Source organism: Mixophyes fleayi, chromosome 4 (assembly GCF_038048845.1).
Source record: "Mixophyes fleayi isolate aMixFle1 chromosome 4, aMixFle1.hap1, whole genome shotgun sequence".
Taxonomy (NCBI): domain Eukaryota; kingdom Metazoa; phylum Chordata; class Amphibia; order Anura; family Limnodynastidae; genus Mixophyes; species Mixophyes fleayi.
Window position 1 is genome coordinate 34,540,385 of NC_134405.1, and position 20,473 is coordinate 34,560,857.

The 20,473-nt window shown below is 40.6% G+C and overlaps 1 protein-coding gene across 1 annotated transcript in view; it reads right to left on the reverse strand.

Annotated features, from left to right (window-relative positions):
* Window positions 1-3,208: 3,208 nt before the first annotated feature.
* Window positions 3,209-20,473, reverse strand: part of LOC142151177 (venom factor-like) — a 141,384-nt gene continuing 124,119 nt past the window's right edge. Inside the window, exons 37-41 of the mRNA XM_075206542.1 lie at window positions 14,772-14,861; window positions 12,873-12,956; window positions 6,349-6,432; window positions 5,008-5,146; window positions 3,209-4,097 (exon numbers count right to left, since the gene is read on the reverse strand). Of these exons, the coding sequence (XP_075062643.1) occupies window positions 3,956-4,097; window positions 5,008-5,146; window positions 6,349-6,432; window positions 12,873-12,956; window positions 14,772-14,861 (539 nt within the window). The 3' untranslated portion in view covers window positions 3,209-3,955. The remainder of the gene's footprint in view (window positions 4,098-5,007; window positions 5,147-6,348; window positions 6,433-12,872; window positions 12,957-14,771; window positions 14,862-20,473) is intronic.

Here is a 20,473-nt window from a genome sequence, read left to right on the forward strand (position 1 = left end):
AATTATTTTCTTCCTTCACGCTAATATAAACTGATCGCTTAAGCAACATTTAATGTTTCAACCCATTGACCTTTAGCTTTCAGGTATTATACAGGTAACTGTCAATTCAATTCCCATATACCAGATATATCTGCTGTGGAAGAATTGATCTATTAATTTGAAATACAATCAAATATTGAAATAAGAAAGTGTTAGAACAATGAGGACTTGAGATGGGGGATAACTATGTTATTCCCCTTTCTTTAGATCTTTATACACACATAATTCCTTCCTGTAAATCACTTCTATTTTGACCCTTATATTTAGCCAGAAGTGTGAACTATTTACATGCTGTTTAAACTATTTTAATGAATTCCATAATAAAAATAGATTTTATGATCACATTGTAACAATTTTGGTTTATAGCTGAAATATTAGTCTTTATCTGGTATAAACAATTGGGCCACCAGTATCAGAACACATTTTTTTTCTCTTTCCTTGTATGAACCTTTAAATTGTTCTGGGAGTGCACCCTCATAACATATTTTGTGGTTTATATACCAGTATCTTTGAAATAAGGACAAGACGACATATCTGTGTGTTGATATCTTTATTTTAGAATATTAGAAATCCAGCAAACCTCAAACATATAACATGATATCACTTTCAGAGTAATTTAATTAATTAATAATGCCCTATGGAACGCACACTCTGTCTGTGGCAACCTAACCTTCATCCATTATCTCTTACTCACAAGCAACCTTTACCTTCTAACAAAAACAAGATTTGCACAATCAGACACTGGTTCACCTGCAGCCCTTTCACACTGTGGTCTCCACTTTACCCAAACCCCCAGGCCTGGATGCTGACAATAGGATGGGGTTGGATTACTCCTTTCTCCATACTGCATATTTCTTATAATTTTCACATCAAGTTCACATATTTTAAAGTACATACTGTAACCATGTCAACCCCTTCTTTCTACAAGTTGCTGTAATCTGGATCACCCCAATATCAACATTTATCAACATTTAGCTTCCTCACTTATCTTCTGATATCCACATTGTCATATTGGGTGATTTAAACAAAATCCTTCACTCAGAACTGTCCTAGTTCCCTCAACCAATCTGTATTGAAATTATGTTGTCTTTCATGCAAGACACTGCAAAAACCTTAATTCAGCACATCTACTTCACAAATTAATTCCACTCCTTCTGGTCATCCCCATACCAGACTTTCACCCCTGTAATCTATTTTTAATGTAACTGCTAGAGTAATTTTCTTTGAAAAAAGTCCTACTACTGATGCTCAGATTTGCCAGTTCCTACATTGTTTGTGTGTATTTTAATGATTCAATGTGTTTAATTGATAAATGTTTTGAATGAACCGCATTGATGCGACTTAACTGATACCCATTATGGACAGGGCTGTCCATATGAATTATGGACCCCCTGACAAATTTTGATCCTGAGTCCACAACTCCTTGAGTGATGAGTTTATTTGCACCAACCATGTAAGTGAAGGTTCAATTGTGTATACTCTATGACACTATGAGCTAGACGCAGAAAAGGTTCAAATAATTATTGTGGTTAGAATATAAGAGCCAGAATTTATTTGGCTCTGTCACCCAAACACTGAGTATAGATGCAATTTGGGGCCCTGGGTATTTTCACTCCCAGTCACTTTAAAATTATTGGGGGCAGAGAGAGAAATGTTATAATAAAGCACATTTTAAAATGACAAATGTTCAGGCCCTATGTACAAGAACTGTTTATTGGATTGAGGTGGTGTAGTGATCTTCTCACTTGGGAAATGACAACGCTGCATGGTACTCTGGCAGCCAAGCAGTATGTACATTACATGACCAACACAATGACCATGCAGCGATGATGCATGGAGCTTCGGGCATTGGAGAAGCATGACTGAATGTCAACATCATGTTTGAATTCTTCGGGGCCCCAAAAGATTATTGTTACAGTAACAGCCATGGGGCCTCCTGACATATGTCCCCACTGTACCCCTTATGGGAGGTCCTACATCTAATCAGAGCGGCTTTCTCATGCTCTAGCCAATCTCTTAATTGGCTATTTGTAGAGAGGCCCCTGCCTGTCATTCGTGTTGTGGCTCCTTTAGTAGGAGGTTATGTGTCATCTAACAGGTGTTTCTTTTCTTTATAACCATTGGATTACTGGAGAAGAATTAAGAAATGTAGAAAAAGGAGAAAGACAAATAAAATAAAAAGGAAGAAGAAGATTATAATGATTTAGGTATATAATAAATTGTAAAACAAAGAATCGGGTGAGTCTTTATTAAAAATAATACATTTTAATAGTTTTCAAGTACTTTACTATGTGGTACTATAGGTCACAGTGGGTCCTGGATGTCAGCACATACCCAAGCAGTTTATAGCTCCCAGGACTTGCTGGGACTACTAGTGCCACATAATAAAACACTATTTTTAAAAATGCTTAAGTTGGGATGAAAAATACATGTACACTCTCTTAATGTACATCAGGGGGTAAATGTATCAATCTGCGGGTTCTTCAACACCCGCGTGTTCAGCCTCTTCCGCGATTAAATTTCAAGCGGCGCTGCATTGTAAAGGGTTAACTTCCCTTTACAATGCAGCGCCGCTTGAAATTTAATCGTGGAAGAGGCTGAACACGCGGGTGTTGAAGAACCCGCAGATTGATACATTTACCCCCAGGTGTACTTGCAAGCCCCTGATCCGTCTCTATGGGCAAATTCCAGTATCTGTTACTGTGCATATACAGTAAAGCAAAGTGGAATTTGAGCTTGAAACCTGGACATACATCCAACTCCAATTGAGGCCATGTTGACCATTAAATTAGAATTAGATACATCTACCAGTATAATAGTTATACTATGACTACTAACAAAAATAACAAAAATCTTTATTTACTCCTGGATATTCAAATACCACAATCCACCTTTCTTCTTTAGTAACATCTATGTCTCTCATGGCAGTGCCAGGGACTATGTAGCATTTTCCTGAACAGTCATGTTTTCCATTGGATAGTCCTATTTTTCTGTGGGCAAAATTGGTGTGACCTTTTCGATTGGAAGGATGGCCACAGATAGAAACAGGGTATGTCCTATTGTGTCTTAATTTGTAAAAAAATTGATGCCTGTATCTGGATACGTAGATTTGGAACACCAAAGTGATAACAACCAATGACAACTGTACACTTACACTTATTCTTTTGTCTTAGCCTTATTTCAGGAATTTGTTGTACCAGAACAGAACTATCTATTTAATAAACATAGGCTCCGGTCATGTGTAATTGATACCTAGTAGCTGCATAAGGAAGAGGGAGAGATCAAACATATAGTTTATTAGCATAGTAATGTTTCATGTACACATGTGTGTTAATTGACATTCATATCTTTTATTTTTTAGAATTAATTTTGACTTTCTTCATCATCTTAAACTCCATTTAATAACTGTGTGTTCTTAACAAATCGAGACGATTTCCCTGAAGTATCAGCATTGCAAAATAATCTTGGAGGTGACATGTCTGAGTAGTTAAATAACAAGAGAGAGAGAGAGCCTTTTGAAAAGTTTTAATCATTTTTAGGCAGACAAGGTGATTTTTTTTAGATTAACCCTTTTACACCCACATGTTACGCATGCTCAGGTGAGTGCCGTATGTGACAACATAGTAGCCCTAATTATTACCTAACCACTGATTTGCTTTCACTACCATAATTTGCATTTCATACTTGATTGGTTGTCATTTGTTGCAAACCAACAGTGCTCACAAAAAGCAATACGGGTTGTTTTTTGGAGACCATGAAAAAGAAGAGAGCCCAACAAAGCCCTTGATTCTACCAAATTCACTGTGCTGACTTCGCAGAGAGCCCAACAGAGCAAAAGATGTAATGTATGTAAGAAATGACAATCAGATAAGAAACTTATATATGTCTGATGTGAGTTCGTTTTCAGTCTTTCTTTTCAGCTTTGACAGCCAAAAGTCTCAACTTGTTCAGACACTACAGATAAAGTGTCACAGAGCTGTTCATGTTCAGGAAGCTGACACTCTCTGTTATTCGGCCACCACTCGATCCAGGTATTGCTCCCAATGATGTAGGTATAGCTGAGGAAATGTACAGAGAACTATAGACAACAGCCACAAAAACAAAATATACAGCAAAGTTGTCTTTTCTGAACTACAAGTACAGGTCAATAAAGTTTAGTTTATATCTGATAATGTTCACTGTTGAAATCAGTAAACTGTTAAATGACCCTTCACTATAAAAATTACAGTAATAAGAGCCTACAATGGGATTTATATTGATTGATTGTAAAGCATAATGTGTGGGCAGCACGGTGGCTAAGTGGTTAGCACTTCTGCCTCACAGCGCTGGGGTCATGAGTTCAAATCCCAACCATGGCCTGTGTGGAGTTTGTATGTTCTCCCTGTGTTTGCGTGGGTTTCCTCCGGGTGCTCCGGTTTCCTCCCACACTCCAAAATCATACTAGTAGTTTAATTGGCTGCTATCAAAATTGATCCTAGTTTCTCTCTCTCTGTCTGTGTGTGTGTGCATGTTAGGGAATTTAGACTGTAAGCTCCAATGGGGCAGGGACTGATGTGAATGAGTTCTCTGTACAGCGCTGCGGAATTAGTGGCGCTATATAAATAAATAGTGATGATGATGATGATGATGAATGTGTCAAAATTGAGTTTTGGTTTTCATTTTCTTCATCTGCAGTATGAAGCACACACAGAATGCTGTTCCAAATTCCACCCCTGTCCACCTTGCTGTATTTACTGTCTTTATGTTCCCTAGGGTGAATTATTTTAATTTGCAGTTAAGATTTTTCTAATTATCGCGTTCAGAACAAGATCGATACACTTGGATAAAAGTGATTTACAATATGTAGTTTATCAGTTTATATCATCATTATTATGTACACCCATATAATGTATTCCCTTCTACCTTGATAGACTTACGCATTTACCTTAATCTGCACGTACTGTACAAGATAACAGCAGTCTCACTTACCCAAATGCCTCAGTTTGCCAAACGTCCTTGGTTGTACCAAACACAATGTAATCGTTTCCTTTATTGAACTTTAACATCTCTCTACATTTAATATGACTGATGAAGGTGCGATTGTTGCCCCGAGCATCTTCATCTGAACCTGTGATATATAGGATAAGACAGGTATTGAAGCAGCTCATCTGCTAATTATGATCCCAAATAATCTTACACTCCTACAGCTATCCTAAGCATTGTACTCAGACAAGTAACATATAACATTGAGTGACCAAAATTAGAATCCACAGATTTTTTTTTCTTTGATTCTACCAAATTCGCTGTACTGACTTCTCACAGAATGGTGTACTGTAAAGAATACAAATCTATCTTTATTGCTTCAGAAATGTACAATCTTCTGGTTTTCTGTACATGACAAATTATGCGTTCCGATACATCCGTTGTCAGTCTCCGCACTCATCTTATGTAAAACTTTTATCCTTCTGACTCTCCTAAACTCACTTAGAAAACTATTTTATTGCCAAATGCCAACAGAGAATCTTTATAATCCCTCCATATTACCCACTTTCTTCAGGAGGGTATTCTAGAAAAGTATTAAGCAATGCACCAATTCATCCTTAGGCACTTTCCCCAATCCTCCTGTTTCTACATTTCGCCCATACAGGTTGAAAGCTCTTTCTCTCTCCAGTGCTGGTCATTGTTTCTAACTGTATCTCTACCTCACTTAAATTTCATAGAATTACCTCTAAGATATATAAATATTAATAGATGTCCACCAAATGTTTCCTTAACAAAGTGCCCTCCACATACTAACAGGACCAAGATACCGCCTAGTGCAGGTTACATTGTCCAGGCTTTGGTGCCAGAAGTATGTTTAATGGTGTCAAAGATGTGTAAACAAGACAGTAGCACCTAACTGAAGCACCAGTAAGACAACATAGGAGTAATGTGTGTTCTGACTGAATGTTGAAACAAGGCTCTGTGCAGTGCTGGACTTGATGAAATAATCATTTGGACAAGGTTGTTGTTTTGTTTTTAAAACGTATTCAATTGAAAGATCATTCGTAAAAACAGATCTTTAGGTTAAAATTCACAGAACCATCAACTGTATGTGTCTGCACCTTAAGGACACCTGTGTAATAAATCTTGTAGACAATTTTATATTGCCCGTTTTGTAATATTTTAAGCATATATTATTTCAGGCTACAAAATGGCTGCCTCCACTGTGTGTAGACAGTAGATGTACATCAGTCTTTTCCTGTCACTTGTAACATACCCACACTTCACTGACATAACTTATATATAACACTCCTCTTACACATCATAAGAAGCAGTTAATGACATTACCTATCTTGAACACCTCATTAATTTGCATCAAATATCGGTCATAGTCCTTTTCATACTGCGCCTCGAGCAGGTTCACCTTGTACACTACAGAGGTAATCAGACAAAGTTGTTAAGTCAATGAATAAATTGTATGAGAAGTAAAAAAAAAATTGTAACAGCCAAGATGTTCAGGAACAAGTAAACCAGGACATCATGGTGGACATCATGGTAAATTATCAATCATAGGCACCATTTCCCCATATGAGTAGCTATGGTGTGGCATCAGACTAACCTTGTATCATATAGGTAATATGAAGGTAAAATATATTGTTCAGTGGGATTGAACAATTGCTCCTGATTTAATTACTGAGGGCATGTGAGGCATTTATTGCAACTTTACAATAGGGTACAACTTGAACTTATAATCTGGTGAAAGTAAACAAAGACCATTTACAACATCCCTGAGGATGATTGGGACCTTTGCTGGCATATTCAAAGTGACGAAAAGTGCCTCCAACTAATTAGTAAGTGTTCACAGATACTATTTACTGGTGTAAGTGGCCTACTTATACTGTCATTGAAATAGTTCAGGCAATGTCTTGCCATGATGGCTGCATGTCTTGCGGCACCAGAGATGAGGAAAGAGAAAGGGTAGTGTCAGGCGCCATCTCCGCACTGACACTTGGTGCAAGAGACGGACGCCTGCACCTTCCAAGCAACCACGTCCTGTTGCCTAGCAGCAGGACGCTATCTCTGCTCAACTGTCTGCAGCCAGCATGTCTTACCGCCAAAATCTCCCTAACCCTATCAGGAGGCACCTTACGGTATATAAGGCAGCCTCTGACACATGTCTAGTGCCAGAGTATTTGGTCTTCAGCCTTGCTCCAGCGTTTGTTCCTGTGTTGCTGTTATTTGGATTCTGACCCCAGCTTGTTTCTGACTTCTCCTTTGGTTCCTGATTCTGGCTTAGAGTGATATTTGGTATTGACCCGGCTTCCTGACCATTCTCCTGCTTCTGATTTGGCTATATCTGTTCCTCTGGTTTTGACCCGTCTTGCTGACTACTCTTCCAATCTGCATCCTGGTGGGCAATTATTGCTGCCTCAATTGTTACCTCGCCAGCTGACTGATACTGAGGGCCTCGACCTGCACGTCCCTTGCAGCGAAGTACATACCTCCTTGCGGGGGTTCCTGGTGAAAACCAGGGGCGTGTTAGACTCCGCGCCTCAGTACTCAGTAGGGCCAACTGCTGGCAGGTATCATCAATTCCACCTAGTGATTCTGACAGGTAGAAGGCAAGTGGTTTAATTTGTTTCCAAAGTTAAAGCTACTGAAACAGCCCAATCACTCCCCAGAGATCTGTAGATTACAGCAAAAATTGCACAAAGTGCCATTTAAGAATAACCCTGCAGATACTTGTATACCTTACAGGATGAGACAACTCTCATAAGCAATGTAGTCTAAGGAGATTTCAGTGTCAAGAGAACAGAAACTATGGAACATGTAACCACATGTGTGTTAGTAAACAGATGGTCCTTAACAGAGGGTGACCCAGGTAAGACCTTCATTTCTTCTCATCTCTGTACCAAACTCCTACAATGGGCTCATCGTTCTCTTTTTTCTGGCCATGCTGGCATACGCAAGACTTGGGATCTGTTATCGAGAAACTACTGGTGGCCTTCTTTAAGTGATGATGTAAACAGATTTGTTTCAGTCTGTTCTGAATGCGCACAACACAAGACTCCCTGAAGGAGACCTTATGGACACTTGATTCCGTCACCAGTTCCTGAGTACCCCTGGTCTCAAATTTCCAAGGATTTCATCACTGACCTTCCTTCGTCCAACTCTTGCACAGTTGTTTTAGTGGTCACAGATCGCTTCTCTAAAACAGCCCATTTTATCCCTCTCAAAAACCTTCCATCTTCCTCCTCTTTAGCCAATATTTTCATTAAAGAGATATTTCGCCTCCATGGTTGTCCTCAACACATTGTTTCCGACCGTTGGATCCCAGTTCAAATCTATGTTCTGGAGGGCCTTCTGTAACAAATCAGGAATCAAACTCAACTTTTACTCCGCCTACCATCCCCAATCCAATGGACTGACAGAGAGAACTAATCAGGAATTAGACAAATTTTTAAGAATGTATGTTTTTCGGCTAATCAGGATAACTGGGTGGATCTTCTCCCATGGGCTGAGTGCGCCCACAACAATCATTTCCACAAGACCATTTCTAACTCTCCTTTTTTTGTCCTATATGCCTGTAACCCTAGACTACCCACCTTCTCTCAAATATCATCTTCCGAGGTTCCGGCGGTGGATTCGTTATTTCGCAACTTCTCACATATCTGGGAACAAGTTAAGATTAGCCTGAAGAGAGCTGCCATTCGTTTAAAGGAGTCCTATGATAAGAGATGAAGAACTGTCCCAAATTTGATTATCAGGGACAGGGAATGGCTATCCACCCAATATATTTGTTTGAGAGTTCCTTGCAAGAAATTTGCTCCAATGTTCATTGGGCTTTTTGCTATTTTGGAGGTCATTAATTCAGAAGCCTTTAGGCTAAGTCTACCCCATTCCCTACGTATATCTAATGTTTTCCATGTTTCCTTGCTGAAGCCAGTGGTTACTAACAAGTTTTCCACTCCTTCCAGAGCCCCTGCTCCTATTGCTGATCAGGTCCAGATTGAGTATGAGGTAAAACAGATTTTAGACTCTCGCAAAACTAGAGGCTCCGTACAATTCCTGGTAGACTGGAAGGGTTACGGCCCTGAGGATTAGAATCAAACCCAGCTATTCTGTTACAGCTATTGTCTGAGGAATACTGTAACTGTAAGTACTGTGACTCCCTAGTTGAAGAAAAGTGCATCCAGCAATGCCAGTCCAATAGTAGTCTGGATTTCTAGATGATTATCACTCCCTAGTGGGTAAGGTCTTAAACCAAATCGAGTGCTGGGTGAGCTCTCATGTGCCTCAGGGACAACATAATGTAGGACTAGTACCATTCCCATTAAACATATCTGAGGTCTTCGAATTACAGGGAGGGAGGTCCATAGACGGGAGATATAATAACACTAGGTCCCCTAGTCTAAAGTTCCACCAATACTCCTTAGATCAGTCTTTGTTATGTCTACATTTTTCACGTGTAAAGAGACTGGAGAATTGGAAATTAACCTACCTGAACAAACAGTAGCTCGCCACACCAGTATTGATGGGAGACTCTCAAGATTACCAGTAACCAGAAATAGTGATGGACATCATAGACGAGGGCATTTTAACAAACATAGGAGAGTATTAATTAGGAAAGTTCCTCTAGGTTATTGTCAGAATGTTATTCATGCCGAAAATTGTCTTGAACAGATGGAGACATTAGGCATGGGGAGTTTTGTCAAAACTTTATGTAATATTATCAATGATTGTACTGTACCATACGTCCTCCCAGATGATGTGTATTATGTTGTGGAAGAAAGGCTTACTCCTGGTTAACTCTGAGTTCCAAGGGTTTATGATTTCTAGATAAATTGGTTCCTGAGATTATGACCATTACACATGATGAAATGATTGATATTCATAGAACTACATAACCTCCATACGTACCCACACAGTATGAACATTGTGGCAAAGAAATATGATTTCCGGTGAATAACCTGTAGCTACAAAGTTAATTAGTGAAACTGCAGGTTTTCAAATTATGGTTGCATTAGACCCCACCAGGATTGCTTGGGGAACCTTACATTTTAAGTATATTCAAGACCTGGCTAAATTGAAAAACAATATCACTGAGATGTATGATGACACTTTCAGGTAAGGAGCTACAGGCTTATAAAAAGGAGCTAGCGCTACATAGGCTAGTGTTAAATTATCTCACATCTATTACTGGTGGATATTGTGTGACGTTGGCCACCCAATTTGGTGTCAAATCTTGCACGTACATTACCAATAATACAGACACCCCAAAGAGGTTATTGACTTGAAAATGGACGAAATCTTACAATTAAAATGGGAATTTGGAAGAACCATAATTCTTCGCTGTACGAGATAGGAGAAAGGGTAGCAGGATAGTTTTCATAGTTGAATCCTGCAAAATGGTTCTCAGGTCTAGTGGAATGGGTACAAGAAATGGTCGCTAGTATAGGTAAGCTCCTTATTCTTATATTTGGAGTTATCTTAGTAATTGGCCTACGTGTCAGATGTGTTCCTACTGTGTTGAAATGTGGAAAGCGTTCTACTGTGGTAAATACTGAACATGAGACTGTAATGGTGATGAGAAGTACAGGTATCATGGTTAGTGAAGAACTGCGTTATAATCCTGTTTTAGAAAGCATAATTAGGTGATAGTTTTGTGCACTATCAAAGGGTGGAACTGTGGAAGTCGAATAATTGGGCGAGGTCGTTTCAAATTAATGACCATCAATTTAATTGGCTTTATCAGAAAATATGCGAATAGCACACTACAGCGTGGAAGTGCGTATTTATCAATAACACGTGCAAACACTTTTGCATACACTTATACTCAGACATTCATTTGTAAATAGTTCCCCTTAATAAAGTTCCAACACAGTCTTTTATAATCGAATGTGATAGATTTAATAGTTTAATATAATAATGTTAAAACCACTTTGTTGATATCCAAGGTTCAGGATTTAATAAATATATCATGTTTCGTGTTATTCTAATCCACTTTTTTACCACCAGACATCCGCTACTATCGACTAAGCGATCGCACCTTGCGTATTCAAGTTATGGATGATAGAGGATTAATGGTTAAAATTATATTGTGTGTGTAATGCTAATAGTCCAGCTTAAACCAGCATTTTGGCGAGAAGACACGTATGCAGCTGTTGGAGAGATGAACCCCACCCTTGGAGGGCATTGTTTGAACCGACCTATGACCTGCATTATACTGGACTGTCCTGAATCCTGAACCAATGGAAACATGCCATGACATCACGAGTGTTTTTTAGTAATACAAACTGTACATAAACCAGGCACTGGGACCACCATGCAGTCTACTTTGACCACATACTTCAGGATTGAATGACTGTATGCTGGATCCAGGGCGCTGCGTATATATCAACTGCACATTATTTTATTGAATTGTTATTGGTTGCATCTTGCTATTAAATCTCTTTGTGCGTTGGAACCACATTGATCGCAGCAGACAATTTTTATTGATAGCGACTAGATGAACAAAATAGATCCATTGTCTGAATCTAACAGGATACAATATAGGGGAGAAAATATTCCATTGTGCAAGGGAGATGAGAAATAAAGTTTCTCAAAATATGCTGTTTCCTTAAGAATATCATCTTTTGGAAAGATCAAAGGAAATGTCCAATTTGTATGAAATTAAAATATCTAGGGTCTAATGTGGAGTATTCATTTTAAAGAGGATGAGGTCACATACTAACTGAATCCCAGACTTAAACCTGAGTTTGGTGAAGTTGGGGGAGGTGCCCATGGGAAAGACAGGATTTGGACATAGGGGCATGGGTTGTGAGTTTTTTTAGAATGGTAAGGCAAATTCTGGGTGTTTCCAAATACAGTTTGGGATGTAATACTGGTCTCTAAAGACTCCATAGGGATTGAAACCCCCTTTAGAATTTTATTGAATAGCGAGTGAAGGTCAGAATGTTGGCAGTTTTGTAATAAGAGATCGAACAACCATCAAGCCTGGGGTTGCCTGTCTTCTGGGCCTTCACAACCTGAGTAATGTCTCCTATTGTTATTTATTCACTGTGAAGGACGTCCGCTTGATGGTATAAATTGGATAGATTAGCTTCAGCTGTATTATATGCGTAGAGTATAAGCATCTGTATCTTTTCCCCCACTATTATTACCCCTACCCCATTATATATAAAAACACATTTTTACATAATTAAGCTGTACCACATATCTTTATACATGGATATCAGCATCATATAAAGTGTCCCATGTGTTTTCAACTATTTCTGTTTTGTGTGATTAAACTACAATTTTGAAAGCAGCAGGGACCACACCGATGCAGCAATTATGACATACATATCTAATATATAAATGTCTAGTGGCGTGTGTTAGTCTGTCTGTCTGTGTGTGTGATAAAAATAAAACCAAGCTGCAGCGCCACCTGCTGGGCAGAGTTATACACTGACCTAATAAATTCTTAGTGTGTGTGTAAAAAAAAATTCAGAAAGGGCTGAAATTTGGTATACTAAGATGTTTTTAATTTGTTAATTTAATTTATTAATTGTTAAAAGTGTTTATAAAGATTAAAAAAATATATTTATATATATATTTCTTGAAGGAGAAGTGACAGTTGGGAGTGGTTGGTTGTTGCCGGGGGTGACAGTGGGGAGTGGTTGGTGGTTGAGGCCTGGGCTATGGCCCAAATGCATGACAAGAACCTTTTTAACACCTTAAGTATCTTGATTTGACTAGAATGCATGAGTATCATGCATGGGTTAACTTGTACAGTATATACATGTCACAATAAACAAATCACTGAGCAGTAGGTTGGCTTGCCAGGAGTCATTAATTGCATTCATAAGTCTAATAGTCATACATCTCACCATAGTCCATTCCTGCCTCACAAGCTTTTGTCATCCGATCCAATGCAGTATGCTCTTTTTCATGCTGTTTCATCAAGCAATTTTCTGTAAGACAGCAATGTCAGGATAAGAGATAAGTGAACACGCCCTGAATTACTGACTAATTCCACCCAATAGGTCAACCTTTCTATCAGATATAACCATCAGACCAATTAAATTCAAGCAGACTTTTGGAAATGTTCAAATAACTTATTTTTACACGATAGTTATATGTGTACCCAGAAGTACTTGTGGACTTAAGCTGTGGCAGGCTTTAGAAATTTTACTAATATCAGTAGATCCCCTGAATATATTGCAGTTGATTACATTGTTAGTGTTGAGCTCAACCTGTGTCACCTTCTAGACTCACTAAAGGTCTGTCTTTATTGGATAAAGAAGGACAGGCCAGAAAAGATTTTGTTGCAGTTTGTGATCTTATACAGATTCATAACCCACTCATGAACTGCCTCACCTGGGACCTAAGAGCTTGTTGTGACAAAGGAATTTAGTCAGAAAGACTCATCACTTTTTCTCCGGTGCTCTCCTTGTTGCTGTTGTTTTAGACATTAAATAAAGTAGAACCACTTGCTGGAGCTTCTTATTTTTTTTAAAAAAAAGATGTGGTGGAAAGAATGAATCTTATTACCTGGAAAATATACTCTGAGTACTCTACAAATCAGGTGATCCTTATAGGTCTACATTACATTTTTTTGGAACTTCTTAGAAGTCCCAATCGAACATTCTAACCAACAATCTGAGGCAATGGAAATGGGCTCACTGTGGTAGGACAATGTTACAGGTAGTTTGGGGATCTATACACTTATCACCAGTTTGAAGATTCAGACATAAAAAAGTGAAGAGAAATTTGTGAGACCGGTAGCTTTGACAAGGCTCATTCTCTGCCTAACACATTAGTTAAGGCAGTAAAGTCGTCTACATACCTGTTAGGACATGATTAATGGCCCACGGCCAATCATCAATATGGTACTGCTCCTATTACAATCTCTGTCCTACTCACTGTACCCTGGACCTTTCTTGCAATTGTGTTGGTTATAAAGCATCTGTGTTTGCATTCAACCAGAAATTGCATGTCCAAGTTACATTTTATATGTTTTTTTTTCCTTTTTTTTATTCTTTACAGTGCATTTGTCTATGGTCAGTGCACCTTATTGTATTCAATCATAATCTCCTGCTTTTCTGGTATGTCTTCATGGTTAAAGAAAAGTTTGGTGGCAGCAGATGCCGCCGAACATGGGGAACATCTTCCTGTCTCTGTCTCCAGCAGACATCATGACACTGAAAAAGAACGCCAGGTACACAGGTACTGCAAGCTGGTGGATGGCTGCAAGAGTGAACTTGCCCCATGAAGGAGAATGCCTTCTCTAGGACCAGAAGCTGAAGAAGGTTTGCTTAGGATAATACAACCTTACAACAGCCACATGCACTTTTCTCCACCTGCTGCAACAATTGACAATCTTTATGTAGCAAATGTTCTCCACACCTCGTAGATTGTAAGCTCTTTTGGGCATGTCCATCTTTACGTTCTGTTTCATGTTATTTTATGTATTTTGTCATGATTCCTTCAATGTAGAGGGCTGTGTAAAATGTAAATGCTTTATAAATACAGGATAATATTATCATTATTATTATAATTATTATCAGAATGTTCACAGCAGCAGGGATTATTGAAGGAGATGATTTGCTGATTTTGTTAGAGTCAATGCCCCGCCCCATCCCTCTATTTATACATTTCAGGCCCTAATATTGTCAATTCACCAGTACTTGTTGGCTGGATATGTTAGGTCTATTTTAGTAGATGAATTCAGCTAATAGATTGGGTACATTAACCCTTAGCTGTTCATTGTTTTTATTGTGACTTACCCTCAGCACAGCGACACACCTCTCCCTTGCAGAGTCGACCCAGCAAACTGTCACCTTCATCTTTGTGGTAGAACTTAGTACAGCGACTTTCTGTGAGAAGGAAAATGCACGTTATTTTAGAATGGAAAGTAGTTGACCTTAAACGATATAATTAACAAATATGTTGTTTCATTACCCCACTACTTAAAGTGGAGCCACCACTAATTTACAACAACTCAACACTCTCAGTGTTCGACACCGGACCCACTGACCACCCGATCTGGGTCCGGCGGTTCTACATTTTCCTTGACAGCCGTCCCCTCTCCCTAATGAGTGCCGCGGCTCGCCCAACTGGGCACCATTTTGCCATCACTCTTACGCATGTGCGAACCCGACACTTTTGAAAACTTACTTCATTCATTCTATTGGCTAATTGCCTGCCTACTCTATCTATCCGTTGCAGATTCCTTTTCCTGTGATACTCTACGCTGCTTGGTACATTGGGCTTCTTTGTTCAACTTACCTCTGTGTATCCAGACTACTACTCACCTGCATACTCAGACACCAGCACACTTTCAAAACCCGCGCCCCCCCCTCCCCACGTCTTTCCTTACCTTTACTTGCCTCCATAAAGCTGCTCCTCTCTGCTCTGTCTCCTCCCCTCTACTCACTGACACTGTTGGGCCGTGATGATGATGTCACGCCCGACAGTCAGTGAGTGGAGGGGAGGAGACGGAGCAGAGAGGCGGTGTTGGTGATCCATAGCCCCTTCCCCCTCCCCGTGGATTTATCGGAAGCTGTGCGGCTGCCGTGGAAGGTATGGTCAGCGGTCGCCACACAGTTTTAAAGTAATTTTTATTCTGTGGTGCCCTCCAGAGCCCGGCGCCCCAGGCAACTGCCTAACCTTACCTAATGGGAGCGCCGGGCCTGCCTGCATGATTACTGCATTTGGAAAGGATGTGCTAAATGGGAGATCTGGTGTGAGAGGCATCTATTGTATCCTGCTATCTGTTTGCATGGAGGGATGCTCAGTCCTGAAGTCAGGTGTGCACAGTGTGTGCCGAGGAAATCTTCATAAACTATCAGCGTCCTAATGTGAAGCAATACACAGGTGACCATGACCGGTCCTGGCAAGCACTGTATGTCATTTTATTTCCAACTATTGGCTTGCTTTAAGGAGTTATATTTATAGTTTGGACACTTCAGCCTTTACATTTGAATTTCCAGACACGCGGATATCATACATTCCAACACATAAAGAGTGATTTAGTTAGATAAATGGGGGGGCGAGCTGGCCATTCGACCCGTCCAGGTTTAATTTGAATTACTAACAATGTCCAGATAGGATTTGATATTAGTATATATAATATATATATATATATATATATATATATATATGATTTTTATATTTGACTTGATAATCTGGTAATTATTGTTCTAACCATCTTCAACAACCCCATCATATACATTCGTGTACATTTTCTATATGTCATATCATTGTTAAATAAGTTTGGAGATAATAATAGTATAGTTATATACATAATATGATCTATTGATTTTATGTTAAGTAAATGTTTTTTTAATGAATATCAGGAATCTGAGTGTATTCTGCTATGTATGTTTAATTTTTATTTGATATAACCAAGGTGACTGGGGATCCTTATTGTGGTTTATTTATTAGGTTGAATAATATTGGAAGGAGTTGGCACCTCCATCCATAAGGAGCTGACTCTCGGTGGTTTGCTTTTAAATCTATAGCCGGGAGATTTGGTTTTGTTGTTTGTCTTGCATTACTGGAGTCTAGCAACAGCTGCCTAGCAAATAGTTAATTACAATCTGCTGCCCTAGTGCGCTAGCTAGGTTGGTCTGTTCTCATTGGCCCCTCTGGAAGTAAAAAAAACACTTCCTATTTTTCACCTATGTTGGTGATAGCTTCTGTTTAAGCTAGTGTGCTGTTTGGAATACTGACTTGACTTGACTTTTTGTTGTGACCAGGATTTTTTTTTCCTACCTCTACCTGTTAACCATGTCTTGCATTCCACTCTGTTAGCTCTAAACTCAGCCTGTACTACAGATTTATTCTATTGAACACAGCCAAAACTGACCTCAGCTTGTCTTTTCATGATGCCTTTGTACTCAGTCTGCCCTGATTTTAGTCCTGTGTTTGGAACTTATCCTGATATCTTTGCAGTAGTCTGCTACCTCCTTACATGTCCTGTCCCCCCCATCAGCAGTATTGTGTTTTATAAACTACTACTAGACCTTGGGGCACCCGAGGGTGGGTGTCACGAATACTCACCTCTCCTCGTTCCCCCGCCGCTCCGTCGGACCCGGAAGCCGCACGGTCACGTGATCGCTACCCCAGGCTGTTTTTCAAGGTTTCACTTAGTATCACATCACAAACATGTCTTGGAGGTTCTGTCTCGTATTAGAAAGAATCATCTATATTGTAAATTAGAAAAATGTATCTTTGAACAGAGACAAGTTCCTTTCTTAGGTTATATTATCTCCAGAACAGGATTGCAAATGGATCCTACCAAGTTAAGAGCCATACTAGATTGGCCTCAACCCTCGGGCCTTAAAGCTACACAACGAATCCTAGGGTTTTCCAATTACTACCGCCAGTTCATTAAAGGATATTCCTTGGTGGCACCCATCACTGCCTTAACCCGTAAGTCTGCGAATGCCAAAGTATGGACTGAAGAGGCCACCCAAGCCTTTGCTACTTTAAAATCTCTCTTTTCCTCAGCACCCATCCTCCAACAACCTGGCTGTTCTCGCCCGTTCATTCTAGAGGTGGACGCATCCTCTATAGGTACGGGAGCAGTACTCTCTCAACGAGATTCTACCGGTAAACTACATCCGTGCGGATTCTTTTCCCATCAAATTGGCTCTTTCTGAATGGAGGCATCTCCTGGAAGGAGCCCAGTTTCCTATCACCATCTATACTGACCACAAGAACTTACTATATTTACGTACCGCACGCTGCCTAAATCCTCGACAAGCAAGATGGTCTTTATTTTTCTCCCGATTTGACTTCAACATTTCCTTCCGTTCTGGATCTAAAAATATCAAGGCAGATGCTCTATCTCGCTCATTTGATCCTGCTGACTCGGAAACCTTGGAGGAGAATAAATTTATTCTGGATCCCAGTCGAATATTGGCAGCAACTCATATCAAAAAGACCTGTCCTCCTGGCAAGACCTTCATTTCTGCACCTCTTCGCATCAAACTCCTACGATGGGCTCATCGTTCTCTCTTCTCAGGTCATGCTGGCATTCGTAAAACTTGGGCCTTGTTATCTCGCAACTACTGGTGGCCTTCCATACGGGAGGATGTAAGAAGGTTTGTGTCTTCATGTTCCATATGTGCCCAACACAAGACCCCCAGGAGGAGGCCTTATGGTCAATTACTTCCATTACCAGTTCCTGATTACCCATGGTCACAAATTTCCATGGATTTCATTACGGATCTACCTCCCTCCAAATCTTGTACAGTGGTCCTAGTGGTCACGGACCGCTTTTCCAAAACTGCCCACTTCATTCCACTGAGAGGTCTTCCATCTTCCTCCTCGTTGGCTGACATCTTTATCAAGGAGATATTCCGCCTTCATGGTTGTCCTCTTCACATTGTCTCCAATCGAGGATCTCAGTTTATATCCAAGTTTTGGAGATCGTTTTGTCACAAATCTGGAATCAAGCTTGATTTTTCCTCTGTATATCACCCCCAGTCTAATGGCCTCACAGAGAGAACCAACCAGGAATTGGAGAAATTCTTAAGAATATTCATCTCTGCCAATCAAGACAACTGGGTAGATCTCCTTCCATGGGCTGAGTTTGCCCATAATAATCATTTCCACGAGGCTCTCTCTAATTCTCCTTTTTTCGTTCTCTATGGCTGTCATCTGAGACTACCCACCTTTTCCCAAATTTCTGCCTCCGAAGTTCCTGCAGTGGACTTATTATTTCGTAACTTCTCTCATATCTGGGAACAAACCAAATCAAGCCTCAGAGAGGCTATCACTCGTTCTAAGGATGCCTATGATAGAAGGAGAAGAGCCGGGCCTAATTTCTCCATCGGTGATAAAGTCTGGTTATCTACACAGAACATTCGTCTAAAGGTTCCCAGCAAGAAATTTGCTCCCAGGTTTATTGGTCCTTTTACCATCTCTGAGATCATCAATCCAGTAGCTTTTAGACTAAGCTTACCACGTTCTCTATGTATTCCAGATGTTTTTCATGTGTCGTTGCTGAAACCAGTAGTTACTAACAAATTTGCCACCCCTCCTAGGGCTCCTCCCCCTGTTATTATTCAGAATCAGGGTGAATATGAAGTAAAACAGATCCTGGACTCCCGTAAAAACAGAGGTGCTGTACAATTCCTAGTAGACTGGAAAGGATATGGTCCCGAGGAGCGCTCCTGGGTAAGAGCAGTCGACCTGCATGCTCCCCGTCTACTCAAACTCTTTCATAAAAAAATTCCCTGTAAACCTGTGTAGGTGTCCGGAGTCCACCTTTAAGGTAGGGGGTACTGTCACGAATACTCACCTCTCCTCGTTCCCCCGCCGCTCCGTCGGACCCGGAAGCCGCACTTCCGGGTTCGGCGGTCACGTGATCGCTACCTAGGGCGGTCACGTGATTACTACCCCAGGGCGGGGAATTCAAATGGGACACACTATAAAAACATAGCTCTGACACTTGGTGAGTGTCAGAGCAACTTACCTGTTCCTGGCTCCTAATTCCTGTGTCCTCCTCGTTCCTGCTTCCTGTGTGCTTGATCTTCTGTGTACCGAACCTGCTTGCTGACCTCCCAGATTGCCTGTGCCCCTGACCTGGATTGCCTACCGCTCCTTCCTCTATACGTTATCTGCCTTCCTGTGTACCGACCCGGCCAGCTGACCACCCTCCTGTTCTGGTGACCCGTTTACCGATCCGGTTTGTTTGACTCCGAGACTGCTTCCTGATTCTGTTTTCATTGCCTGCCTGTGTACCGACCCGGCCTGTCCGACTACTCTCATCTTGCTACTACTCCGCTGTACTACATCTTGGGGCAAACCTAAGGACCGGCGACTCCTGGCAGCAAAGCCCAGCCTGCCTTGCGGCGGTTCTTGGTGAATACCGGGGAGATCGTTAGACTCCGCACCTCAGGTGAGCCAGCGTTAATCAAGATTAGTAGTGAATCCAGTAAATCCGTTACAGTGGGGTACGGAATAACGGTGCTGATTGCACCGACATGACATACCACAACATGACGTTACTGATGTAGGCGACGCTGTTAACACTGCTCTTAAGGGGGTAATGTAACTATGGGGCTATGTACAATGTACTTTACAAAGGGTTGTACATCGTACATGGCTGCATAGTTACATTATCCCCTTAAGAGCAGTGTTAACAGTGTCGCCTATGTCAGTGACGTCATCCAGTCCCGCCGGCGTCTTTTTTCTTCGGGATTGCTTCAAGTCGCTTCACAGAAGAGTCGTGATGGATCCTTGTTGGGGAAGCAGCCGTCCGGACTCAAGATGTCATGGTAAGTCTTGTCAGTGTAGTCAGCATCGATATGCTGTCTACCACCGCACCCGAGTACAGTGGAACATATATTGTTCCTTGAAAAGGGGGCTGCTAGAGTCAGAGACCTCGTGAAGTGATTCTAGTAGTTTATGATCCCTTCCAATATTGCCCATAACAATGATTACTCTTGACCTAAGTAATTTTAAACAAAGTAGA